Source organism: Giraffa tippelskirchi, chromosome 11 (genome assembly GCF_054371585.1).
Source record: "Giraffa tippelskirchi isolate mGirTip1 chromosome 11, T2T-mGirTip1v1.2.pri, whole genome shotgun sequence".
Taxonomy (NCBI): domain Eukaryota; kingdom Metazoa; phylum Chordata; class Mammalia; order Artiodactyla; family Giraffidae; genus Giraffa; species Giraffa tippelskirchi.
The window spans coordinates 53797462-53823738 of NC_137285.1; the positions used below are offsets into that span (position 1 = coordinate 53797462).

Below are 26277 nucleotides of genomic sequence, written 5' to 3' on the forward strand. Positions count from 1 at the left end.
CCTATTCCTTGTGGGAGGAGACATACAAGGATGTGAAAACCAGGAACTAGGATTACTGGAAGAATCTCAGAGGCTAGTTTTCACAGAGTTGAGTGTTAAGAGATGACACCAAAAGTAGATGGCCTTAAGGACCAAGGAACTCAAGTTTATTGAGAGTTAAGAGCTTTACGATGTTAGAACATCTTACTACTCTACTGGAAAGAGTAGGCCACAGGAAGTCAGGAAACAGCCCTGAACCTGCATCTGTGAGTTTACCTGTGGGTCCTTGTAAATTACAAAGCTATGCAACAGATATTGAGACACTGTTTGTTTTTTTAATATTTATTATTTATTTGTTTACTTGCACTGGGTCTTAGTTGCAGCATGTTGAATCTTTAGTTGTGACATGTGAGCTCTTTAGTTACAGTATATGGGATCTAGTTCCCTGACCAGGAATCAAACCTGGGCCCCTGCATTGGGAGCACAGAGTCTTAGCCACTGGACCAACAAGGAAGTCTTGAGACACTGTGTTTTATATTTACTCTTACTTAATCCCCATTACACTGCCAAGTAGTCATGTTATTCTCTCCAACCTTTAAGTTCCAGCATAAACAATTCCACAAGGCATTCCCTCAACTTCCCCACTCAGAGATGCCTGCTTCTCCCTTTGAAAGGCTCATTACTGGTAAGTCTCTTCTGTTTTTTGTATTTGGCTTTTTGTGATGGGATATTAATTTGCTAGGGCTGCAATCTCAAAGTACCACAGACTGGGGAGCTTAAATAATGGATTTATTTTTTCACAGTTCTGGAGGCTAGAAGTTCAAGGTCAAGGTGTAGGCAGATTTAGTTTCTTCTGAAGCTTCTTTCCCTGGTTTGTAGATGGCTGCCTTCTCACTTGGCCTTTGGAAACCTGGTGTCACATTCTCTCATTATAAGGACACCAGCCATATTGAATGAGACCCCCATCTTTCTGACTCATTTAAGCTTAACTTTTCCTTTAAAGGCCCCATCTCCAAAAACATATTCTTAGGTATGGGAGTTGAGTCTTCAATATGAATTTTGGGACACAATTCAGTTCATAATAATTAACTATGTTTAGCTCATCAACCTAGCTGTATGCACCTTAGAATAAAAGTTATGTTTTATCTAATATCCGTCTCATGCATCACATCCCCAGCAAGAAAAGATGGCACACTCAGAGGAGTAGCAGAAGAGAGTTGAATGAAGAAACAATTGCAAATCTGTGCAGTGGGTGAAGGGAAGCAACAAGGGGTGGTTAAAAACCCTTAGTGACTGTAAGAAGCCATCACCACTTTTAGATCTAAGGGGCAGTTGGAAGGTTCTGCTACTGACACCCAGCAAGATCTAGCCACACTTGAGTCTTAGGTAGAAGGACACAACCACTCCCAAATGCAGACCAACAGCAAGGGAGTGAGGTTACCGCTCCTGTGACTTGCCAGTGGCTAAAAGCAACCAGCAGCCCCAGGAGATGTATAATACACAGAGGTCATCTTCTCAGGGCAAATGGCAAGGCAGAGACGGCTAAGAGCCAACAGAGAAAATCCTTCACAATCTTCATATTTTCATGGTTTTATATTCACATATCAAACCATCAAAGAAATAAAGGGTCTGCGGAAGATTAGCTTGCTTAAACACCTGATCAAAACTCTTTCTAGACAAAGGTCTGTATAGTCAGAGCTATAGTTTTTCCAGTAGTCATGTACAGATGTGACAGTTGGACCATTAAGGTCGAGCACCAAAGAATTGATACTTTCAAATTGTGGTGCTGGAGAAGACTCTCGGGTGTCCCCTGGACAGAATCCTAAAAGAAATCAACCCTGAGTATTCATTAGAAGGACTGATGCTGAAGTTGAAGCTCCAATACTTTGACCACCTGATATGAAGAGCCAACTAATTGGAAAAGACCCTGATGCTGGGAAAGATTGAGGGCAGGAGGAGAAAGGGGTGACCGAGAATGAGAGGGTTAGATGGCATCACCGACTCAATAGACATGAGTTTGAGCACACTCCAGTAGACAGTGAAGGGCAGGGAAGCCTGGCATGCTGCAGTCCTTGAGTTGCAAAGAGTCGGACGTGACTTAGGGACTGAACAACAACAACCTCTACTTTAGAAGATGTAAGAATAAAAACTACATTTCCCAGACTTCCTTGCAGCTAGCACTCTGCCCCACTTTCCACCAGTCGCATTCACTTAAATTCAGAAACAGTTCAATGGAGAGGAAGGCAGAACTCTGCAAAGCATCATTACAGTTAAATCTAGCCACCTACATTTAGTAGATGAAGCAGTGTGTTCCTGATCCTTGGCTGACAGCTAAGATGAATTCTGGGAGCTATCTTCTGTGGTGGCTCCCTGCACCTTCATGGAACCATGGGCAAGTGATCCTGGAACCAGCCACTAGTGGACTGGTTTCCTGAATCCAGATTTCTGATTGTTTCCAAGTCAGGCCCTTTGGTGGCATTGTCCTGAGAATCATTACTAAAGGCCATACACACTTGCCAGTGATTGTAAATTCTTTTTTCTCTATATCAAATCCCATTTTGTTTAAAATTGCTAGGGGGGACTTACCTCTGTTGAAAATTACATTGGGGTCATTTTCTGCCCCTTGCATTCTGGAATATTTTTCCTATTCTCATATTGCAAAACTGTATAATTAAAGAAAATTGAGGGGAAGGGGTAGGAGTAAGAGGAAAACACTCTCAAACTGTGTTACTTCCCCTTCTTTGCCTGCAAAGTGCAGCTGGATTCTGCTTTCTGCACTGACTGCTGTTATAAATATCTTCCCAGGTGTTAAACATATATCTGAATTGTCATCTTTAAAGACTGCATAATACTGTTTTAAGTATTTTAAAATACTCAGTGATAAGATCCAATTTGTATACAGGCGTGGGAAGTGAAACGCTAGCATATACTGCCACTGGGAGCATAAATCGGTACAACTTTTTTTAAAGAGCAGTTTATTATTACAATTTTAATGTCTTGAAACTATATTTAACCGTATAGCAACCATATAGTAACTGAATATCAAGGAATTAACCCTGAAGATTGGTGGCTCAGTGGTAAAGAGTGTGCCTGCAATGCAGAAGACCGCCTGCAAAACTCAGGAGACATGGGCTCAATCCCCGGGTCAGAAAGATTCCCTGGAGAAGGGAATGGCAACCCACTTCAGTATTCTTGCCTGGGAAATCCCATGGACAGAGGAGCCTGGTGGGATACAGTTCGTGGGGTCAGAAGAGCTGGAGGTGACTTAGCGACTAAACCACCACCATCAACCCTGAAGAATTAAACTTGCACAATAATTTATCTCCAAGGAGTTGGAAGTGTATCCAACAGTGGAGGGTTGGTTAAATTGTGCATACATATGTATGTTACAATATACAACAATAATTTTCAAGTGTGTTCCTCAATATGAGAAACCTCTGAAATAAAAGGGAGTCCAAGTTTGTGAGATCTAATGCCTTTTCATGTTGCTTTAATTAAGGTGCTTCTGTTTCCATGTTGGAAGATAAGTGTAAGTTCTATTTAAAAAATAGTTTCTGCTACTGGAAAACTTTCTAACCATTGTAATAAAAGAATATTTGATGTCATCAATGGTTTTTCAAGATATACTGCTATGTAAAAATTGTCTACATAACTAAGCATAATATAAGCCTATGTTTGTGTGTAACTAATAGGATTAAAACAGCCAGATATCCCTACAGATATTACAGACATTAAAATAATAATTTAAAAGATATTATGGGCAACACTAGGCCCATAAATAAATAAATTTGAAAATTTTATAAAATTAGCAAATTGCTATTAAAAAAACTACAGCTGAGAAAATAAAAAAATTTGAATAGTCAACTAAAATGAATTTTATAGTTAAAAACCTTTTTTACAAAGAGAATTCTGGGCTCAGATAAAATCTCCAATAGATATTACCAAGTATTTAAGAAAGAATGCCAATCCTACTCATGTTCAAGAATACAAGGTAATACACCACATTAGTAAAATAAAGGGGAAAATACACACAGTCATTTTAACCAATGCAGAAAACCTGTTGATAATTTCAACATCTATGTTTAGTTTCATATATACCAAAAACAAAACTCTCAGTAACATGAAATAAAAAAAAAAAGAAATGTATTACCAAGAAAAGAATATCTATTTTAAAAATCCATCAGCAAACATGACACTTCATAAGGTGAAATATTGACAACTTTCTCCTTGAGACCTAAAACAAGACCAGTGTGTTCACTATTAGCATTTTCATTCATTACTGAACTAAGGGACCCTACCAGTGAGAAGTAGAAGATTTGAACAAAATAAATAAAACTGCTATTATTCACAATGATATGATTGTGCATGTAGAAAATTCAAGCAAATCTATAGATAAAAGATTGCTAGAGACAAAGTTAATAGGCAAAAATGAATCATATTTTTATCAACCCATGACATATAATTTAAATACAAATTTTTAAAAGATGATGATTATGACATATCAAAAACATCAAATACATAGGAATATATTTAAAATAGAATATGCAACACCTCTACTATAAAACATTAATATATACTGTTGAATTCAGTTTTCCTAATATTTTGCTGAGGATTTTTGGATGTATGTTCACCGGTGATATCGGCCTCTATGTTTTGTTAGTCCCCAAACAATGATGAAGATGTATTTGTTGATGTATTCCTGGCATTCACAAGGCAGATTACTCATACAATCATCTTGACTAGGAATGCACTGCCCTCGGTTCAGTTCAGTTCAGTTGCTCCTGGAGCTTGCTCAGACTCATGTTCATTGAGTTGGTGACGCCATCCAACCATCTCATTCTCTGTCGTCCTCTTCTCCTCACACCTTCAATCTTTTCCAGCATCAGGGGCTTTTCCAATGAGTCAGCTCTTTGCATCAGGTGGCAAAAGTACTGGAGATTCAGCTTCAGCATCAGTCCTTCCAATGAATATTCAGGACTGATTTCCTTTAGGATGGGCTGGTTGGATCTCCTTGCAGTCCAAGGGACTCTCAAGAGTCATCTCCAACACCATAGTTCAAAAGCATCAATTTTTTGACACTCAGTTTTCTTTATAGTCCAACTCTCACATCCATACATGACTACTGGAAAAACCATAGCTTTGACTAGATGGACCTTTGTTGGCAAAGTAATGTCTCTGCTTTTTAACATGCTGTCATAGCTTTTCTTCCAAGGAGCACGGGTCTTTTAATTTCATGGCTGCAGTCACCATCTGTAGTGATTTTGGAGCCCAAGAAAATAAAATCTGTCATTGTTTCCACTGTTTCCCCATCTATTTGCCATGAAGTGATGGGACCAGATGCCATGATCTTCATTTTTTGAATGCTGAGTTTTAAACCGCTTTTTTACTCTCCTCTATTGCTCTAGGTTAACTATAAAATTGTCACAATGGTCCCTTAGTGGTATGGAGGGCAGCTATGAATGCTTTGGGGTCATTGTCCACCCAGTCCCACTCTGAAAGGAAGTTACCCTAGAATACACTGATCCATTGATTATACGGAACTGCCTCTCTCATTTTTTTGGTCTCAGGAGGTCTTCTCAGTTCAGTGGGCACTTTCCATTCCCTCTGTCTTCCAACAGGTAACAACCACCACACCATGTGTAAACCTTGAATGGGGGGAAAAAGCTGTATAAAACGTTTTAGGCGCAAATAGAAAATTGTAAGTGGGCTAGAAGCTAAGCAATATTGAGGAATTAGTCAGTATTCTCAGGTGTAGTAATAGTATTATGGTACTGTAGTTGAAGTTGGATAACCCTCATCAAATATATGCATGCTGAAGTACTTAAAGTGAGAGCTTCTAAGAAAAAATCCTGAAATAAATCTGAAAAAAATTGCTCACAATATACACATTTGTAGAGAAACAGATTTAAATAAAGCAAAAGTTTAATAATTGTTGTCAAGGGAGCGAGTACTTTTTGCAATATTCTTTAACCTTTCTGTTGAAGATTTTGGTTGTAGAAAATTGAAAAATAATTGAAAAGATAATAGATATTTCCTGTAGAAAGAGAGATAGAAAGAAGAAAAGGAGAAAGAAAGAAAGGAAGGAAGGAAAGAAGGAAGAGAGAGACAACAGAGTGATAAGAATAAAACCTTAAGTTCACTGGAATATGTTTTTAAGTTATTAGTATGAATTGGCAATCTCTGAAAATACATTTTAAATAACATTTACAATTTGCATGTATTCTTTACATCCCTTTTAAAAAATTAATATTTTAATCCGAATAAGAGCACAAAACAATCTTCCTTATGAAATATTTTTCTATATAATATTTTGAACAAATAACACGATGACATAGTTCAAAACACAAAAAGCATACAGTATTATGCACCAAAAAGTATTCCTTTCACATTATTTGTTTACCCAGATGTATACTCATAAGCAAATTCATATATATTAATGGAACTAATACATTTCATTTGTTCTTAATGATACTTTGTTTTTTCCCTAAGATTATATTTGCGTATTTCCAGCCGCTTGAGTTTGTTATTTGGTGGACATCGCCCCCTTGTGCATAAAACTGAATCTGCAAGGCAAATCTAGACAGTGGAATAAACTTAAGACTATTCCTCCACAGAATTACAATTATAAAAGTTCCTTGAAGCCATATAGTCTGTCATCACACCTTCAATTACTCAGTTATGACCAGCCCCCAAATATTAACCCTTTTCTTGATGCTCTCAAGGAAGGTATCCCCACACTTGCCTTAGCAATCTCATATGTACTTTGTACTTTTTGGTCTCTAAAGAATTCTCACATCCATATTTTGTTTGATTAGAACAGGAGTTATTGCCCTCCTTTTCTATTGCGATATAATTCACATTCCATACACCTCACTCACTTAAAGTGTACAACTCAACGGTTTTTAGTACATTCAGAATTGTGCAACTGTCATCACAATTTAGGACTTCCCTGGTGGCTCAGACGGTAAAAAGCGTCTGCCTACAATGTGGGAGACCTGGGTTCAATCCCTGGATCAGGAAGATACTCTGGAGAAGGAAATGGCAACCCACTCCAGTACTCTTGCCTGGAAAATCCTGTGGACTGAGAAGCCTGATAGGCTATAGTCCATGGGGTCGCAAAGAGTCAGACACAACTGAGCAACTAAACTAAACTTTCATCACAATTTACTTTAGAACACTTTCATAACTCCAAAGAGAAACTTCTTACCTGTTAGCAGTCACTACCCATTTCCCCAACCCTACCCATAAACCCTAGGCAACCACTGATCTATTTTGTCTCTGTAGAATTCCCTTTTCCAGGCGTTTAATATACATAGAAACATATGGTATGACAGGTGGTCTTCTGTGACTTTCTTTTTTCACTAGACTTAGCATGTACAAGGTCCACCCATGTTGTAGCATGTACCAGCATTTCCTTCTTTTTTAAAGCTGAGTAATATTCCACTCAGCTACATTTAATTATCTATTCATCAGTTGATGGGCATTTGGATCATTTCCACTCTTTGGCTGTTATGAATTATGCTGCTACAAACATTCAATTGTCCTCCTTTTACAGTTGCAAAAATGGAAAACTTCTGGGCTGAGATGATCTCTCAAAGGCTTACAATAGGAGAAAAGTATTGTCCTGCTCTGAACTTCTCTTTGTCCATCACCAACACTATTCCAACCACAGTACCAGCCATCGCACTTGAGGGCTTCTCTCATTCTCAGTTTCCACAACCTTCCCTGAATTCCTGTTACCAGTATCTCCAACCCCCAAAGGATCATTCCATCAGCTACCATCTCCCACCCCTTTCCTTTTGCCAAACCTTTCCTCTGGTTCTGTAAAAAAACTTTACCTCCACTTCATGCCCAATTTGCCTTGATGGGATGTGGGCTACCCTGAGAATATCGTGTTCCCAGCTCTTTCAAATGGAACTATTTCCTGTCAGAGCCCCAGCCCTGGGAGCAGGAAGTACATTCCCTTCCTGGCCAACAGTGCTTCCGACAAGACTCCCTCCTCCTACCAAATCTCTAGCAATGTAGTTTAAGAAGTCACTGTACTTGTTGCTATAATCTAGTGACTCCTGGTCACCCATCTCATTCGGTGGTCATGCCATCTTGCCCCCCACGCCCACCCCGTAGATCACTATCTTCTCCTCTTCCCTGTGTTTTCAGGGCTCTGTGTGACTTCAACAGCCTCCTGAGCAGTACGTACAGAACACTAGCTTCTCTCAGCTCCTTCAACTCTAATGACCTTTTCCCTCCACCTCCTTCAGCCACCCAGTGCCAAGTTTCCACCCTAGGGCTTACGGAATCAGACCAATTTACCCAATGAACAATTGGCAGAATTGACTTAATTCTCGCTGCTGTTAATAAAGTTTACAATCATGTGCCGTATTGGGTGGGGTAGATTGAATAGCCTTTGATGATTTCCTGTGACATTTTGGTTTTACTCAGCTTTAAGTCTGTTCTAACTCCCTGTTTTTGTAGCTGCAGGGAGACAGAGCAGAGAAAAGTTTGAGAAAATTTGGAGAAGGGACTGGGCAGCACATGAAGGCTAAATCACAAGGAGGTAGGGGAGCTGGGGAATAGACTCAGGAAGAGAAACGTGCTACTGACACATTCATTTTATCAATGCATGTTCTGTGATATGTTTTGATTGTGAGGAATTCTTCTCAAACATTGTAAAACCTCTCAGTCTTTTCTCTTTACTCAGTATACTAAATTCTCCTCTTTCTTAAGTCCACTCTCTTCTCCTCTGCCCCTGCCTTTATTGACGCTTGTGTTTTTTCTCACCTGGCTCCTCTGAACTCTAGTTAGGGCTCTACTCAGCCTATCTGGTGCCTTGTGTCTGTTTTTTTGTTTTTGTACTGAAGTATAGTTTTTGTGGCCTCCCAGATGGCCCTAGTGGTAAAGAACCCACCTGCCAATGCAGGAAACATAAGAGACTCAGGTTCAGTCCCTGTGTTGGGAAAGAGCCCCTGGAAGAGGGCACGGCAACCCACTCCAGTATTCTCGGCTGGAGAATCCCATGGACAGAGGAGCCTGGCAGGCTGTAGTCTGTAGAGTCACAAAGAATCAGAAATGACTGAAAACAATTTAGCAAGCACACATAATTTGTGTACAATGTGGTGTACAGCATAGTGATTCATAGTGTTTTAAGATTATATTTTATTTATAGTTATCCTAAAGTATTGGCTATATTTCCCGTGCAATACAGTATATCCTCGAAGCATATTTATTTTATACATAATTGTATCTTTTAATCCCTTACCCCTTTGTTGCATCTTTCTGCTTCCTCTCTCCACTTGTAACCACTCGTTTGTTCTTATATCTGGGAATTGATTTCTTTTTCATTGCATTTGGTAGTTTACTGTATCTTTTTGATTCCACATATAAATGACATCATACAGAGTTTGTCTTATTTTGTCTGGCTTATTTCACTTAGCATAGTACTCCATGGGTCTATCCATGTTGTTCCAAATGGCAAAATTTCATTCTTTTTCATGGCTGAGAAGTATTCCACTGTATATAGATACATATCAATCGCATCTTCTTTATCCATTCATCTGTCAATGAACTCCTAAGTTGCTTCCATATCTTGGCAACTGTAAATAATGCTGCCATAAACATTGGGTTCCATGTATCATTTCGAATTGGTGTTTTTTATGTTTTTCAGATATATACCCAGGAGTGGAATTACTGGGTCATATAATAGTTCTAATTTTAGTTTTTTGAGAAGTCTCCATACTGTTTTCTGCTGTGTTTGCACCAATTTACATTCCTAGCAACAGTGTATGAGGGTTTCCTATTCTCCACATCCTTACCAACATTTGTTACTTGTAGTCTTTTTTGATGATGGCCATTCTGATGTGAGGTGTATCTCATTGTGATGGACAGTCTATTGAATGTGATAAAATCTCAGGGAGTGGATAAAAGATATATATAGGCTTTCCAGGTGGCTCAGTGGTAAAGAATCTGCCTGCCAATGTAGGAGACACCAAAGACTCAGGTTGGATACCTGGATTGGGAAGATGGACTGGAGACGGAAATGGTAACCCACAGCAGTATTCTCACCTGGGAAATCCCATGGACAGAGGAGCCCGGCAGGCAGGCTTTGTGAGTATGTGGTCTCACAAAGAGTCAGACATGACAGCACACACACACGCACACATAAAGATACATGGTAGGGAGTCCTCACAGTATAGATGTATACAAAATCCTGGAAATGGATGAATACCTAGGGAGAATGTGCAGTTAGAAAAAGAGAGTTGATTGCATGACTAAGTCCAACACATAGAAATCAAGCAGAGGACAAGGAGTCAGCAAAGGAGAAAGAATGGGTAGTAAAGCAGGAAGGAAACCAGGAGTTTGTAGTCTTATGAACACAGTGTATTTCAGGAAAATGTGAAATCCTACTGAGAGGTACAAGAACAGAGAAACAGCCATTTGATTTGACGCCATGAAAATCACTGATTGACACAAGCACTTTGAGTACAGTGCTGGAGACAGCGTGTGATCAGGGCAGTCCAGGCGGTGCCGAAGTACAGGCTTCAATCAGTGTTACAGCCCTTTCAAGAAACTTTTCTATGAAAAGATTAAAAAAATATTGAGGAGGGATGTGATATCAAAGATATCAGAGGAGATAGTTGTGTGTGTGTGTGTGTGTGTGTATGTGTTTAGAGTATCAGACACTAACCCATGTTTACATGCTGGTGGCGAAGATATAATAGAGAAGGAAAAAAAGAATCTATGATACAGAGAAGAGAAGGTTTAACTGGGGACGTCCCTGGTGGTCCTGGAGAGTAGCTAAGACTCCTCCCAAGGCAGGGGGCACAGGTTCAATCCCTGGTCAGGGAATTAGGTTCCAAATGCCGCAACTAAGAGTTTACATGCTGCAACTAAAGATCCTTCGTGCTGCAGTGAAGATCAAGGATCCCAAGTGCCAAAACTAAGGCTCGGCGCAACCAAATAAATACATAATTAAAAAAAAAAAAGGACTAACTGTAGGAGTAAACTCCTTGAAATGGCTATGGATGGAATTCAGAGCCCAAGAAGACTGATAGAAACAGGAATAGTTCACACAAACAGAAAACTATTCAAAATTCCTACTTGTCCTTTTGTCAGTTTTGGATTTCATATTTTTCTAGAAATTTGTCCTTTTCACAAAAATTCAAATTCTTAGAAAAATGTTCATAATAGGTTTTTATTGTCTTTTAAATGACAGATGACTCTGTAGTAATGCTTTTTTCATTCTTGTTATTTTACTGTGCTTTCACTTTTCTTACTTGGCTTTTCTGGGGATTTGTCAATTTTATTAGTTTTTCCAAAGAGGTAGTTTTTGGCAATGCTGATACTTATTGTACATCTCTTTTCTCTTTCATTAATATCTAATATTACTTTCACTATATCCTTCCTTTCAGTATGAATTTAATTTGCTGAGTTTTTTTGTAATTTACAGAGATGAATATTTGGATTATTGATTCTGGCTTTAGCTATTATTCTACAATTTTGGAATGTCGTATTTTTATTACCATTTAGTTCAAAATATTTTGTAATTTCCATTTTTACTTTCTCAGAGTTACACTGACTAATTCCTGAACATGAGAGACTTATAGTAATTTTTAAATTACTGCTTTCTAGCTCAATTCCTGTATGATCAGAGAAAATGCTCTTGATTTCACATATTTGAAATTTATTAACACTTGCTTTATGACTCAGCATAGCCTCAAATTCGGCAAATGCGTTCCTGAAAAGAATGAGCACCTACAGTTGGCAGGTGCAGTTTTATACACATGTTAATTAGGTCAAGCTTGATATCAGTTTTACATCTATCCACACTGACTCTTTTTGCTGCTTCTTGTATCAGTTTCTCAGAAAAGAATGTGAAATTTCCCACTTGATGATAGATTTCTCTAATTATTTTGCTCTGTGTATTTTGAGGCTTTGTCAATAGATCCATAGAAACAGAATTTTTATGTTTTCCTGGTAAATTGCTTCTTTCATCCCTATGAAGTATCCCTTTTTATTTCTAGTAATGCTTCTTGTTATTATAGTGGTATGGAGAAGGCAATGGCACCCCACTCCAGTACTCTTGCCTGGAAAATCCCATGGATGGAGGAGCCTGGTGGGCTGCAGTCCATGGGGTCGCAAAGAGTGGGACATGACTGAGCGACTTCACTTTCACTTTTCACTTTCATGCATTGGAGAAGGAAATGGCAGCCCACTCCAGTGTTCTTGCCTGGAGAATCCCAGGGACGGCAGAGCCTGGTGGGCTGCCATCTATGGGGTCGCCCAGAGTTGGACACGACTGAAGTGACTTAGCAGCATTATAGTGATAACAGTTTGCTCTGGGTAAGTATTTGCAAGCACTATCTGTTTCTATCTCTATTTTCAGTCTTCAAGAATCCTCATGTTAACATGTGTCTCTTATAAGTGGCATTTAGACTAATTATGTTGCGTTATCCAGTCTGGCAATCTTTTTTTTCAACTGGAATATTTAGTCCCTTTCTTGATATCTGCCTTGGAGCTGAGTTGACATGCCCCTGGGGATATGCTCGGCTTTGAGTATTACTCTTCTGAAACTGTATTTTCCATCTCCTCATTCCTGTGTTTGAATTTTTCCCTCACCAGAGAGCTGGGCACACAGGTACCCCCCCCCTCTTTTTTTTTAAGGTGGTGCTGTGTAGCAGGCAGGATAAGAACGTACCACTATAAAGCTTTTCCACTCCGCCTAGAGCAAGCGATGGCTGTGAACTTCCGTGGTATAGTCAGCTCTGAATAAATAACTTCTGTTTGTTCTCATTTGTGTAGCCTTCACTGATTTCCACACTCATAATAAGCTACCAGCCTTGAACTGTAGGGTTTCATCTTTTACTCTAACATAATTTGGTCTAACTTATCTGCTGTATCACACATTGGCTATACAATGTATAAACCACTTTATCTTCTGTGTCTATTTCTCTCTCTGCAGAATGGCAACAAATATTACCCTTTTCTCAAGGGCTAATGGAGAATCCCAGGGATGGCGGAGCCTGGTGGGCTGCCGTCTGTGGGGTCGCACAGAGTCAGACACGACTGAAGTGACTTAGCAGCAGCAGCAGCAGCAATGTGATCCTGTGGACAGAGGAGCCTGACAGGCTACAGTCTATAACTTAGCAACTAAACAACAACAGTAACAATGTGAGGGCCAAATAAGTTAACACTATATTAATAAAATACTTGGACCAGCCCTTGGCACAATGCATGTAGCTAACAAATAAGGGTTAGGTATCATCTTCATCAAAGTACAAACCTCCTTTCATCTAAATTTTACCTTCCTCTGAGTACCTGGGATCTTTGTAAGTCCAAGCTAAAGGTTCAAGAATAAGTTGATGTTTCATTTTTCTAAACTGAAGATTGTGTAGTGAGTGTTTGTGTATACGTTTGTGCTCTGATGGAAGATTGTAGGCGTGCTAAGTCGCTTTAGTAGTGTCTGACTTTGCGAACCTATGGACTGTAGCTCACCAGGCTCCTCTGTCCAACGGATTCTCCAGGCAAGAATACTGGAGTGGGTTGCCATGCTCTCCTCTAGGGGATCTTCCAACCCAGGGATTGAAACCCTGTGTGTCTTGGGTCTCCTGCATTGGCAGGTGAATTCTTTACCACTAGCGTCAGCTGGGAAGCCCTACGTGTGTGTATATTTGTGTATATAAATTCATTTGAAATTAATTAAGTAAAATTGGAAGACAAATTTATTAAAAGTGTATCTTTCTTTTTCTGAAACATGACATATATATTTGTGGCAATGCTAGGGAAGAAAAAAATGTTCTTTCTACAACCCAAAGTTCTCTGTCTGGGGCCCTACAATATTAGACTGACAAAAGCTTAGCAAGAGAAAAACCTAACAGCTTATTAATATGTTGTGTAGATAATGCAGGAGAAACCTCAGTGAAGAGTAATTCAAAGGGAGTGCTTAGAATTTGAGCTTCTGAAGTATCTTAACAAAAGAACAATATATCTGCTGAGAAGTGACAAGACAAAGGATTAGCTTTTAGGCTTTCAAGGGCTGCAAAATGTAGGAAGGTAAATATATGCAGGAAAAGAATGGATTAGGGTTTGTGTAGGTTCGTCTTGGTGCTGACTGTTTTATTTTTTTTTTTTAATTTTTACTGGAGTATAGTTGCTTTACAATGTTGTGTTAATTTCTACTGTACAGGAAAGTGAATCAGTCATGTGTATACGTATTTCTCTTTTTTTGATTTCCTTCCCATTTAGGTCACCACAGAGCATTCTCTGTGCTACAGTAAGTTCTCATGAGTTACCTATTTTGTCAGTATACATAGTATCAGTAGTGTGTATATGTCGACTTTCTGTCTTCCTCCTAGCTATAAAACTTTCCCAGGAGAGGGAAGTCATGGCATGTATAGATGTGAGAGTTGGACCATAAAGAAAGCTGAGAGCCAAAGAACTGATGCTTTTGAACTGTGATGTTGGAGAAGACTCTTGAGAGTCCCTTGGACTGCAAGGAGATCCAACCAGTCCATCCTAAAGGAGATCAGTCCTGGGTGTTCATTGGAAGGACTGATGTTGAAGCTGAAACTCCAATACTTTGGCCACCTCATGCAAAGAGTTGACTCACTGGAAAAGACCCTAATGCTGGGAAGGACTGGGGGCAGGAGGAGAAGGGGACGACGGAGGATGAGATGGTTGGATGGCATCACTGTCTCGATGGACATGGGTTTGGGTAAAATCCAGGAGTTGGTGATGGACAGGGAGGCCTGGCGTGCTGCAATTCATGGGGTCGCAAAGAGTCGGACACGACTGAGCGACTGAACTGAACTGAACTGAAGATTTACCAGTTTCATAAAGGAAATTACAGCATCATGAAAATAAGTACTTCATTGAGAGTTTAATCCAGAATTAAAATTTGGACTATAAATTGGGATAGTAGCATTGACTTGTATACAATACCACGTGTAAAATAAATAGTGGGAACCTGCTGTATAGCACAAGGAGCTCAACCTTATGCTGTGATGATCTAGAGGGGTGGGGTGGGGATGTGGGGTGAAAGGGAGGCTCAGGAGGGAGAAGATATCTGTATACATATAACTGATTCCTGTTGCTGTACATCAGAAATTAACACAATGTTGTAAAGCAATTATCTTCCAATAATAAAAAAATTTAAAATATTTGCAAAAAAATTCAGAGTATTTCCAAATATCAGTGGTTCATCAATTCAAAGTGCTGAAAGGACTATAGAAGAAGAAAATTCAGTGGTAAAAGAGTTCAGATTTGAAGTGTGCACCAAAAAGTGATAAAAATGACAGGCAAGAGTGGCCTGCAAAGGTTAGTCTTACAAACTTCTTGCAAAATCAAGGTCCCTGCTCCATAATTCCTGCTTCTCTTACAAAATAGAGAATGGATGCCCCCTTCAACTTCCTGCCTTCTCTTTAATGTCTGAATGTGAGACATAACATAATCTCCACTTCCTTCCTCTAGCTTGGCTCTGAAGTAGTCCATCTTCCCAGGGCAGAACCAAAAGTGGGGCTATTTTAAGAATGCAACTCAGTGGTCTCTTGACTGGTAACCAAGTGACAGGAATTTCCCCTCCCAAGCCCTCTGGGGCATTTACTGTGGACAGAAGATTACCTTCAACACTTGTGAAGAGCATCTATTTTGAGAGAGGTCGAAAGCTGATGAAGGAAGTTTTAGAATTGACAAGATACTAAGTTTATATCTCTTTTTATAAAGATCCCCTGGAGAAAGAAATTGCAACCCACTCCAGACTTCACTTTCACTTTTTACTGCCATGCATTGGAGAAGGAAATGACAACCCACTCCAGTACTCTTGCCTGGAAAATCCCAGGGACGGGAGAGCCTGGTGGGCTACAGTCCATAGGATCAGGAAGAGCTGGACATGACTGAGCACACACACTCACACATACACATACTTAAAGAGCTAAGATGTGAAATTAAAGCTCTCACAAAACATTTTTCAAATACAATTTAGCTGAATGTACTTCAAATGCAATTGAGCTTAGAATTGATAACTTTGATGGAATTTAAACCATGAACGAAAATTTAAAGAATCATAGTGCTTGAATGGGAACACGAGCAGATTTTTTTTTAATAAAAATTTTAATTTTCTGTGACGCATATAGACTGCAAACACATGCTGGAGATGCCAGTCAATGTTTTGCATCTCTAACTTCTTCTTCGGAGAACCTGCCTCCCATCCTGGCTCCTGCTCAAGAGGCAGACCTGGGTAACTATATTTGTGTCTAGCTGCTGGACTGCTTTTAACACCTAATAAATCTGGAATGAGCATCTGATCTGAGCTGGGTTAATCCATTTCCCAACACTAGGAATTTGAAGTTGAAACACTGATAGTAATCTATGAAGTACTACAATGCATGGCCAACTGGAAACTGGGACAAACCAAATACATTGTACTCAAGAGCACAGAAACCAAGAGAAAGTGGAGAAAGCCATTCTAGAGAGACATGCAGGAAAATGAATAAAAATATATCCCACAGTGGTTACCAGCAGAGACTTGAGTTGAATTCCAGCCAAAATGAATTATTATTCTGATTTTCAATAGAAGCTACATTTTACAGTATGTTAGCTTAAGGATAATTTACTTAGATAACTTAATACCTTAGACTTGTAACAAATTGATTCCCAGATACTCCTTGGATGCCTAAATCATTTCTAAGATATGACATTGAAACATTGATCACTAAGCATAATTTTCAGTGTATACCATTTCACTTTGCATTTTAAACGCTACAAAGAGACTATTTCTTTGTGTCTGTTAAATGAACATGCTTACTTTTGCCACTTTGTGAAGCCTTACAAAGGATGTGTGTGGCTGTAGAAAGTTGTGTTCTATGTATTCATAAGGTCTGCTAGTTTGCTAAAATGCAGATCATACAGTTCACAATGACTTACCCTTTAGTTTTCTAGAAAATAAAATTTCTTTGGTTAAAAGTTACAATTAAAGCAAATGATTGGGATCACATACTTAGGAGCAATAGTTTCAGAGAAATACAACTGTGCACATCCTTTTGTTTTTTGAGGAAAATAGTTTTTTCCTAAAGCACCCATTCTCAGGGTTTTGGGTCTATGAGCTCCCTAGCACCACATTTCTGCCAGCAATGTATGACTGATTCATTTTCTTAGTATGCTCACCAGCATTTGATGTTGTCATTGTTTTTAATTTTAGCCATTCTGTTAGGTATGAAATAATATCTCACTGTGGTTTTAATTTGCATTTTTCTAATGACTAATGCTTTTGAACATCTTTAATGTGCTAATTTGCCATCTGTATGCCTTCTTCAGTGAAATGTCTCTTCATTTATTTTTCTCATGTTTTACATAGACTGCTTGCTTTTTTTCCTGTTGAATTTTGAGAGTTCTTTATATATTTGATACTCATCTTCATTTGACATGTGTTTGTAAATATTTTTCTCCCACTCTGCAATTTGTCATCTCCTTGACAGTCTCTTATAGAGCAAAAGCTTTTAATTTTTTATTCAATTTATTAATTTTTCCTTCCACTGATCATGCGTTTGGTGTCAAAGATAAAGAACTCTATGCCCAACCCTAGATCCTTAGCATTTCCCCCTATTTTTCTCTAAAATTTTTTAGTTTTCTGTTTTACATTGTCTACTATCTATTTTGAGTTAATTTTTGCACAAAGTGTGAGACTTAGGTCAAGGTTGCTTCCCCCTCCGTGCCCCCAGCCCCCAACCCCATGGAGATTTCTCCAGGACCATTTGTTGAAAAACCTCTGCACTGAGTCCACATGTTCATTGCTAATTTGTAGAAATACAGTTGATTTTTGAATGCTTATTCTTCACTCTGAAAGCTTTCAGAATCCACTTATTAGGCCTTTGGATTTTTTCTGGCAGATTTCTTGGGATTTTCTACCATAATCGTGTCATTGGCAAATGGAGAGTTTTATTTTTCCTTTCCAGCACTCACACAGGGGTGAGCAGGATCTTTGCCTGTTTCTGATCTTAAAGGAAAAACATTCAGTCTCACAAAGTATCATGTTGGGTTGCTCTTTTAGATGCATTTTAGATGCTCTTTATCAAGTGGAGGAAGTCTCTCTATATACTTTTTTTTTCTGCGACTTTTTATTATGAAAAGATGTTGAAACTTTGTCAAATGATTTTTCTGCATTGCTTGATATAATCAAGTGAGTTTTCTTCTCTAACCTGTTAATTTGGCAGATAACATTAATTTTCAAATATTGAACTACTTTTGCATCTCTGGAATAAATTCTATTTGCACAGTTCTTTTTATACATTGCATAATTGTATTTGCTAATATTTTGTTAAGGATATTTACATCTATATTCATTAAGATATTGGTCTTTCATTTTCTTTTATACAATATCCTTGGTTTGGTATGAGGGTTATAGTAGCTTCATAAAATGATTTGGGAAGTTCATCCTTTTCTATATTTTGGGAGGAGATTGTATAAAAGTTGTGTAGAATTGTATAGAAATATATGCTAGAAATCACCAATGAAAGCATCTGGGTTTGGAGATTTCTTTTGGGGAGATTTTAGGTTATGAATTTAATTTCCTAAATAGTATTTAACACTATTCAAATTATCTACTTCATATTGTCTGAGTTATTTTTCAAAAAAGTGGTCTATTTAATTTGTCAAATTTGTGCTTGTAGTATTCCCTTTATCTTTTTGATGTTTTCAATGTCAGTAACCATGGGTTCTGTTTAATTCCTAATATTGATGATTTGTGTTTCTTTGTTAGTTTTCCAAACATTTTGTCAATTTTATCCTGTCAAGAACCAGTTCCTTGTTTTATTTTGTCTAACTTTTTCTGATTTTAATTTCAGTGATTTCTGTTCTTGCCTTTATTTTTTCCTTTCTTCTGCTTCAGTTCAGTTCAGTTCAGTCGCTCAGTCGTGTCCGACTCTTTGTGACCCCATGAATTGCAGCAAGCCAGGCCTCCCTGTCTATCACCAACTCCCGGAGTCTACCCAAACCCATGTCCATCGAGACAGTGATGCCATCCAACCATCTCATCCTCTGTCATCCCCTTCTCCTCCTGCCCCCAATCCTACCCAGCATTAGGGTCTTTGCCAATGAGTAAACTCTTCGCATGAGGTGGCCAAAGTATTGGAGTTTCAGCTTCAACATCAGTCCTTCCAATGAACACCCAGGACTGATCTCCTTTAGGATGGACTGGTTGGATCTCCTTGCAGTCCAAGGGACTCTCAAGAGTCTTCTCCAACACCACAGTTCAAAAGCATCAATTCTGCGGTGCTCAGCCTTCTTCACCATCCAACTCTCACTTCCATACATGACCACTGGAAAAACCATAGCCTTGACGAGATGGACTTTTGTTGTCAAAGTAATGTCTCTGCTTTTAAATATGCTATCTAGGTTGGCCATAACCTTCCTTCCAAGGAGTAAGCGTCTTTTAATTTCATGGCTGCAATCACCATCAGCAGTGATTTTGGAGCCCAAAAAAATAAAAGTCTTCTGCTTACTTTGGATTTATTTTGCTCTTCTTTTTCTAGGCTCCTGAGATGGAAGCTTAGATTTGAGACTATTCCCCTTTTTTGAAAGTAAGCATTCAAGTAAGAAGAAAACAAATTTTTTTTTACAAGGGAGGAAATGCACAGAGAACTTGAATTTTTAACTTGTAAATAGTAGGGGGGGGCAATTTTAAATGACGGCATAAATACATGTACAAACACCAAGCAGGCACAGAGTCACCCACTGATATGAGTTGGTGACCAAACATGAGGGAGATGCATTGGAACTTTACTTAATACTTTTCTTTAATTGAAATCCCCTCATGTGGCAAATGACCTAAGCAGGAGAATTCTGAAAAAGATGTACATGCGATCATTGGTATCTAGTGTTGGAAACGCCCATTCTTAAGATACTGACAAACTCAATACTGTTTTATTGTTGTCAAGTAGTAACTAGACTTACTTTCCTAGGCTTTCACAAAATAAAATGAGCATGTGATAATGACAGGCTCAGCATTCCTCCTGTGTTCTTGATAAACTTAATAAAATCCTTTTTGTTACCATTCAAGGCCAAAATGTTGAAGGAGTCCTAGCTCTTTGGCATCTTTGGTCCTCTGGCAATTATCTCTTTGCTACACTCTGTTCAGCACAGCACATACCGTTCTAGCACACTAAATCCAGCAGAGAGCATTTTAGGTGTAGACAACATGTATTTGAATATTTGAGATAAACTATCATGATGTTACATTATAGTACTTATTTCTGGGAACATGTTTAAAGAAGTATTTCCTTCTAGCGTTTTTGTGACACTATTCCCTTTACCCTCCTCCTTATTAAAGAAAACAGCAGATGACCCTACTCTGACCCTAGGCTTATGATCCTTCAGTATTAGAATACCTAACACTTGAACCCAGAGCTCAGTATATGTCAGGCACCGTATTAAACACCCTGCATACTCGATCTCATTTAATTCTTATGATATTATTATGTTATAATTAGGTTAATATAACTATTATCTTATGATTATTATAATTATTATAACATTATTATAAGAATGTCATCCAAATATAAGGTTGGAATAATATAATAAAAAGATGAGGAAAAGACCAACTTCAAACAAGTTAAGTAATTTGCCTGAATTCACACAAATATTAAGTTCTTGTACCTACACGAGATTCCAGACTTGCCTGACTCTCCAACCTACTCTTGCTAGTCTTATATGCTATCAATTTCAGAACCAGCTGGAAGTTTTAGCCTGTCAGCATTTGAAGAACAATAGACGTTTGTCATTTGGCCACTAAATGGGCACTACTGTCTGCCATTCAGTTAACGTCCCTATACCTCAGTTTTCAGACATTTGTCTTTTTGGTAGTTCCTTGCTTCCTTTCCTCCCTGCTCCTAGACCTTGCTCAAAATGTTTCTCTGTCCCTGTGGTTAGATTACTGGGTTCATACATTGCTTCCTCTTCCTCCTTTCTTCTAAGTATCTTTTCTCTGTAATACCCCCACAGGATTCTCATACAGCTTTCATATGCTCATATGAGAAACTCACGCATAGTATAAATGTCTATGTTAAGAAAGACAGGTGTCATTTTGGAGGTAATTTTACTGTTTTTCTTAAGTTATTGTCAGGCTTCAAGATTCATCCATTTACATATTCAGTATATTTTTAGGATTTCCAAACCAAGATCCAAGATATTTACCTGTAGAGTGAAGAAATACTCTGAATATTAAATAAATGTTCTATGCTTTCTTCTTAATGTCAATATTAAATAAATATTTGTAAGCATTTGTTGAGTGTCTGTCAGTGTCTGTTACCTCAGACACTAACTTTTTACTTCCACATAATCTTTTTCTGGTAAAAGTATTTTTTAAATATTAAAAATAAGTTTGCTCAATATAGTAATACACAGATTCACTTTAGAAAAAAATAAAAATACAAACTAAAAAGAATTAGGAAATACACACCAACAACAATCACTTTCAATACTTTTATGATTATCCTTCCAATGTTTCATTGATGTTTTTGAACTTAATTTTTTTCAGTTAACACTATATAATAAACACTCTTCTACATTAGTGGTTGTCAAAGATCAATAATAGTTCACTGCGTGGGTGTACAATAGCTTTAAAATCATACTTTCTATGTTGGACTCACTACTGCTAGCTTTTTGCAGTAACAGGCGAAGACTACGACAAACATCATTTGTGTATTTTTCTGTTCATATATCCTTAGATGGTTCCTTATAGTCTCACAAATAGCATTTCTAATGGGCTGGGGGGCATTTTTCCAGATCGCAATTAAAAGATTATCATTTGATCAGTTAAAAGTTTGCAGGCTATAGATTCAAAGGAGAGCCCTTCTGTTTGAAATTCATCAACAGTTTGCTCAAATCTTAACTCTTGAAACGTGTGTCTTCTCTATTCAATACATACTGATAGAATACTGGATATGGGGATACAAAGATGAATAAGAGCCTGTGCAGGGCAGGTAACAATTTACAGCAGTACGATTTTCTACTGAGTAGAACACGATGTTCTTGATAATCTGCAGCAGATCCGTGCGCAAGACCCACAGGCTGTGTTGAAGACAGAAGGCGTAATCACTGGTGATTATTCGAAATATTTCTTAAGGAGAAAGAAATGTACATAAGTCTGTACATTTTAATATTTAGTGGTTGAGAAAAAGATACAACCCATGGCCTCTCTTATCCATCAATTACTCATTTACATGGTGATGGGCAGTTTGCTTGTTTAGCATGTAAATTCAGAGAAAATATCGTTTAACTCTGTACCAAAGAGAAGTAGAAGGAACTTAGAAATGATTCATACAGCTAACGTGTAGATAAAAAAAAAATTACACTAACAGGCCCTTTTGCTTAGACGACAAAAAACAGAGGCGTCAACTAGGATATCCACATCATCTTCAACACATTGGCGTCACACCTATAAGCGGCGGCAGCGAAAGTGTTAAGGCCTGCACAGGCCTCTATACTGAAGTAGGCGGCGCAAAACCTGGGCAAGTTTTCAGGGAGTGCCGCAGATCCCTGCCAAGCAGAGCAGACGAGGGGCCGGTAGACCGTGAGCCGTTAAGAACGCCTGGACGACAGCGCTCGCGTCATGCCGGGAAGCCGACGCACAAACCTACGTCTCCAAGCTCTCCCTCGAGGCCCCGCCCACTCCTTACCCAAGAGCCCTCTGGGGGCGTCGGAGGAGGCGTGGCCCAGGGCAAGGAGGGGAGAATGCGCATGCGCACTTGGAACCCAATCCTGTAGCCAACTATCAATCTCGCGAGTGTTGATAGTCGGTGGCGTAGGTAGTAGACCTGAATGCTGGCGAGATAGACGATATCTACCAGAGGAAGAAGAGGAGGCAGCCAAGCCAGTTCCCACTCTCTGTCCCTCTTTTGCTTTCCTTTCTTTTTCCCCCAACCCTCCGCCCTCCTGTGAATCAGCCCCCCTTCCCTGACCTCAGTGACCCGAGTGGCCCCGCCCACTCTCGTCGACGTGATTCCCGCCGTGAGGTAAAGCGCCGGTCGAACCCGGAGCCCCGCGGAAGAGGAGGACGACCAGAGGGGGAGGTTGCTGGGCCTGGTTTGGGCTCGTCGCCGAGCCGCGGCGCAGGGGGCTTTCGGGTAGTCCTCTCGCTTCTCCATCTGCTCGTTGCGACGTAGCCACCCAGGCCTAGGCCTCCTCCTCCTCCTCCCTGCCGGGCCCGGCCTCTGGCAGCAGCGGGTGACGCAGACGGAACATCATGTCGTCCGCGGCCGACCCTCCGCCACCCCCGCCTCCCGAGAGCGCGCCTTCCAAGCCCGCAGCCTCGGCCGCCGGCAGCGGGAGCAACCACAGCAACAAAGGCGGCCCCGAGGGCGTCGCAGCCCAGGCGGCTCCCTCCGTGGCCAGCGCCGGCCCCGCGGACTCGGAGATGGAGGTGAGGGCGGCTCGTGGCGTGGAAAGAGGGCAGGATGGGGAGGAGGAACTGGTTCCCTCGCCTCTGTACTAGTGAGGAGACGCTGAGCCAAACTTCACCCCTTGGCACTCAAACTCGGCCTCAGACCCTTTGGGTCGGAAATGATGCTCTCACCTTTGCGCTTACCCTATCCAGGCAAACTCAAGTGGATTGCTGGCACTTCACATTTGTATTATTTGTCTCTTTGGCGAACCTTGCCAAATCCTCGAACGCTCTTATTAGACACATGTTCTTGATTACTGAGGCCGAGTGAGGATCTACCTTTTTTTTTTTTTTTTAAAGCTGGACTCCCATAATTCCCTCGCACGTCTCTGAATCTGGATTTTACTTTCCGCTAAACTTGGGGGGACGGCGAGGGAAATTTTCCTCTAGGAACGGGGGTAGACGGGCGGGGTGGGGAAGGCATTTAAAAACAGCGCATCCGAGGACTTGGGCCTCCTTTTCTTCATCCCGTTTTTTGCGGGGGCGGTATCTGTTCCGCAGAAACAATGGCGAGGGCTGGATGGCCGAGGGCGCAGTGGGGATAAGCGGGGCACAGCTGCTCCCTTGGAGGGAGAGGAGGCTCCTCCCAGGCACTGTTCATGGGGAAGGGAAGCGACCAAGGCGGCAGCAGCTGTCTTGAGCCCCCATTTCATTTTGTAGAGGTGGGAGGTGATGGATGGATGGATGGATGAATGAATTAGTGAGTGAGGGGCGATGAGTTTGCTCTCAGACCAGCGCATTTCCTCTTTGGGGGCCTTGGCCTTATTTTGAAAATTGGTACCGCTCTCTATGGCTCCCTACCTTCTGGGCTGGGGCTGGCGGGTCAGGGAATGGTAACAGTGGAGAGATTGGGGAACTGCCAGGCGGGTCTCTTGGGTGTGCTCCAAGGTTTTGCGATGTCTGGGAACAAAGTGTTGCTTGCTCCTTCCAATTTTATTCTTGGCCTTCGATCTGTTTTGAGATATTTTATAGTCGCAGCCCAGAGATTTCTGGAATTTTTCCATCCTTGGATAGATTGAGCGAAGGTAATACTGCTCTAAAAGGGAATGTTGCTGCAGAATTAACAGAATAAGGAAATGGGTAGGTCAGTTTACCGTAGAGCATTTGGCTTGGTAGTTTTATTTGGGTTCTATACTAAGTCACTCCAGTCGTGTCCTACTCTCTGCAACCAGCGGCCTTATCTAGGGTGAAGTAACGTTTTACTAGTGTTTGAAAGAACTTTCAGGTGAGGGTGGGTTTTGGTGGAATAGGACCTCTGGTATTCTGTAGCTTTCAGCCACTTGAAATTTGTTTGCAGTTCATGTCAGTGTTGCTTGTTTTCTTTTTCTTTAGGTTTTAGGTGATTCTTTTGAATTGCCAGGGTTAACTTGGATTCCCCGCTTCCTGGTTTAAGGGGGTTTGAAACTTTGACACTCAAAGCAGTTGCATTAAATACGCAGTTCTCAGGGCTTCCCAGGGTGGCACTAGTGGTAAAGAACCCGCCTGCCAATGCAGGAGACAAAAGAGACGTGGGTTCGATCCCTGGATTGGGAAGATCCCCTGGAGCAGGGGCATGGCAACCCACTCCAGTGTCCTTGCCTGAAGAATCCAATGGACGGAAGAGCCTGTGAGCTACAAAGAGCCTGGCGGGGTGGCAAAGTCAGATAAGGCTGAAGCGACTGAGCACGCACTGCTCTTCTCTGCAAATTGCTGTCCACTGTTGTCAGCCTCTCAAAAGAGGCTGTCATTCAAATTTTGGAGCAGCAACCAAACTCTCACTAGAAGTGTTAAGGAAATCTAAGAAAGCAGAATAATTTAAAGCCTAAACTAAATATTTTGGCTTTCAGTTGCTGTTTTTAAGATAAAGTGGAATTAGAGTTTAACTATGAATATTAAGGTTGTAACAGGTACGGGATGACTGTCAGTAGTATTTTTGCCAGATAGGGAAATTGAGTCTTCTTGTAAGTAGAATCTGTGATAGAACCCGCATCTGGCTCTGAAGCTGACCCTTCCCCGAATATCTTGCCCTGTCATATTTTTACAAAATATGTGTTGTTTAACAATTTTATTTATTGAAAAATGGCTTCATTATTTTTCCCTTCTCAGGATAGTAACATCAGTGATTTTATCTTTTACCAGTGTTTTCACTGACTAGTTTTTGTTTTTTCCTTCACATTATAGTGTGATTTTTTTTTTTCTTTTTAAGCTGCATTTTTCCAAAATCATTTATTTTCTGACAAAGCCCACTTTCCTAGCAACATTAGTTAGCTTTCCTATGTATTCGATTAATTTTTTTTTTTGCTTGGTATTGGTAGATCATGGGAGCAGTCATATTTTTTATTAGTATGATCTTTTTGGCAACCTGAATGGGGCCTGTCTTGGTTCATTCTCATTTCTCATACCTACCTGGACTGATAGGTAGGTACACTATATACCAAAAGCCATATGACCTCAAGAGTCCTAAATCCAAATCTTTTGCCTGTTTTAGTTAACAGTGTGAAAGAAATAATGACTGCTATTGGAAAGCACATCTTGTTTTTTTAGGATATATTCTACTTTTCATGGTATCCCAGGACCATTTTGTGAATTACTCTAGGTAGGTGGCTTTGTCACTTACACACTGGAGACCAGAGATTTGTGATGAGCTTAAGGTTACACAAGTTCGTAAAGGTCTTAGCACTGAAGTTAGACTTGAATTTGGATCATTTGGTCTCTTAATATTAGTGCTGTACCAGGCCCATCCCCTCAGCTTTTTAATCATAGGTAACTTTGTTGTATGTAGCACCACAGATCATTACATCATTAATGAAAATTGTACTTTTCACCAGCTGTTCTTCTGTTCTTTTAATGGATGAGTGGAACTTTGCAGTGAAGTTGGTGCTATTTTTTTGTTT

The 26277-nt window shown here is 39.9% G+C and overlaps 1 protein-coding gene and 2 long non-coding RNA genes across 9 annotated transcripts in view; 2 read left to right on the forward strand and 1 right to left on the reverse strand.

Annotated features, from left to right (window-relative positions):
- Nucleotides 1-3: 3 nt before the first annotated feature.
- LOC145526878 (uncharacterized) lies at nt 4-3447 on the forward strand. The gene is made up of 3 exons (XR_014069266.1): nt 4-245; nt 580-664; nt 1157-3447. It is a non-coding gene; the product is annotated as an uncharacterized LOC145526878 (long non-coding RNA).
- Nucleotides 3448-21430: 17983 nt separating this feature from the next.
- LOC145526884 (uncharacterized) lies at nt 21431-22630 on the reverse strand. Its single transcript, XR_014069273.1, has 2 exons — nt 22321-22630; nt 21431-22081 (listed from the first exon to the last, which is right to left on the reverse strand). It is a non-coding gene; the product is annotated as an uncharacterized LOC145526884 (long non-coding RNA).
- A 374-nt stretch (nt 22631-23004) lies between these two features.
- SMARCA5 (SNF2 related chromatin remodeling ATPase 5) overlaps nt 23005-26277 on the forward strand; it is a 37836-nt gene continuing 34563 nt past the window's right edge. For all 7 annotated transcript variants that reach the window (XR_014069272.1, XR_014069270.1, XR_014069271.1 and 4 more), the window contains exon 1: nt 23005-23383. Coding sequence is in view for 3 of the 7 variants with exons in the window: in XM_081543641.1 (XP_081399767.1) it covers nt 23207-23383 (177 nt within the window). In the remaining 4 variants the exon portion in view is untranslated. The remainder of the gene's footprint in view (nt 23384-26277) is intronic.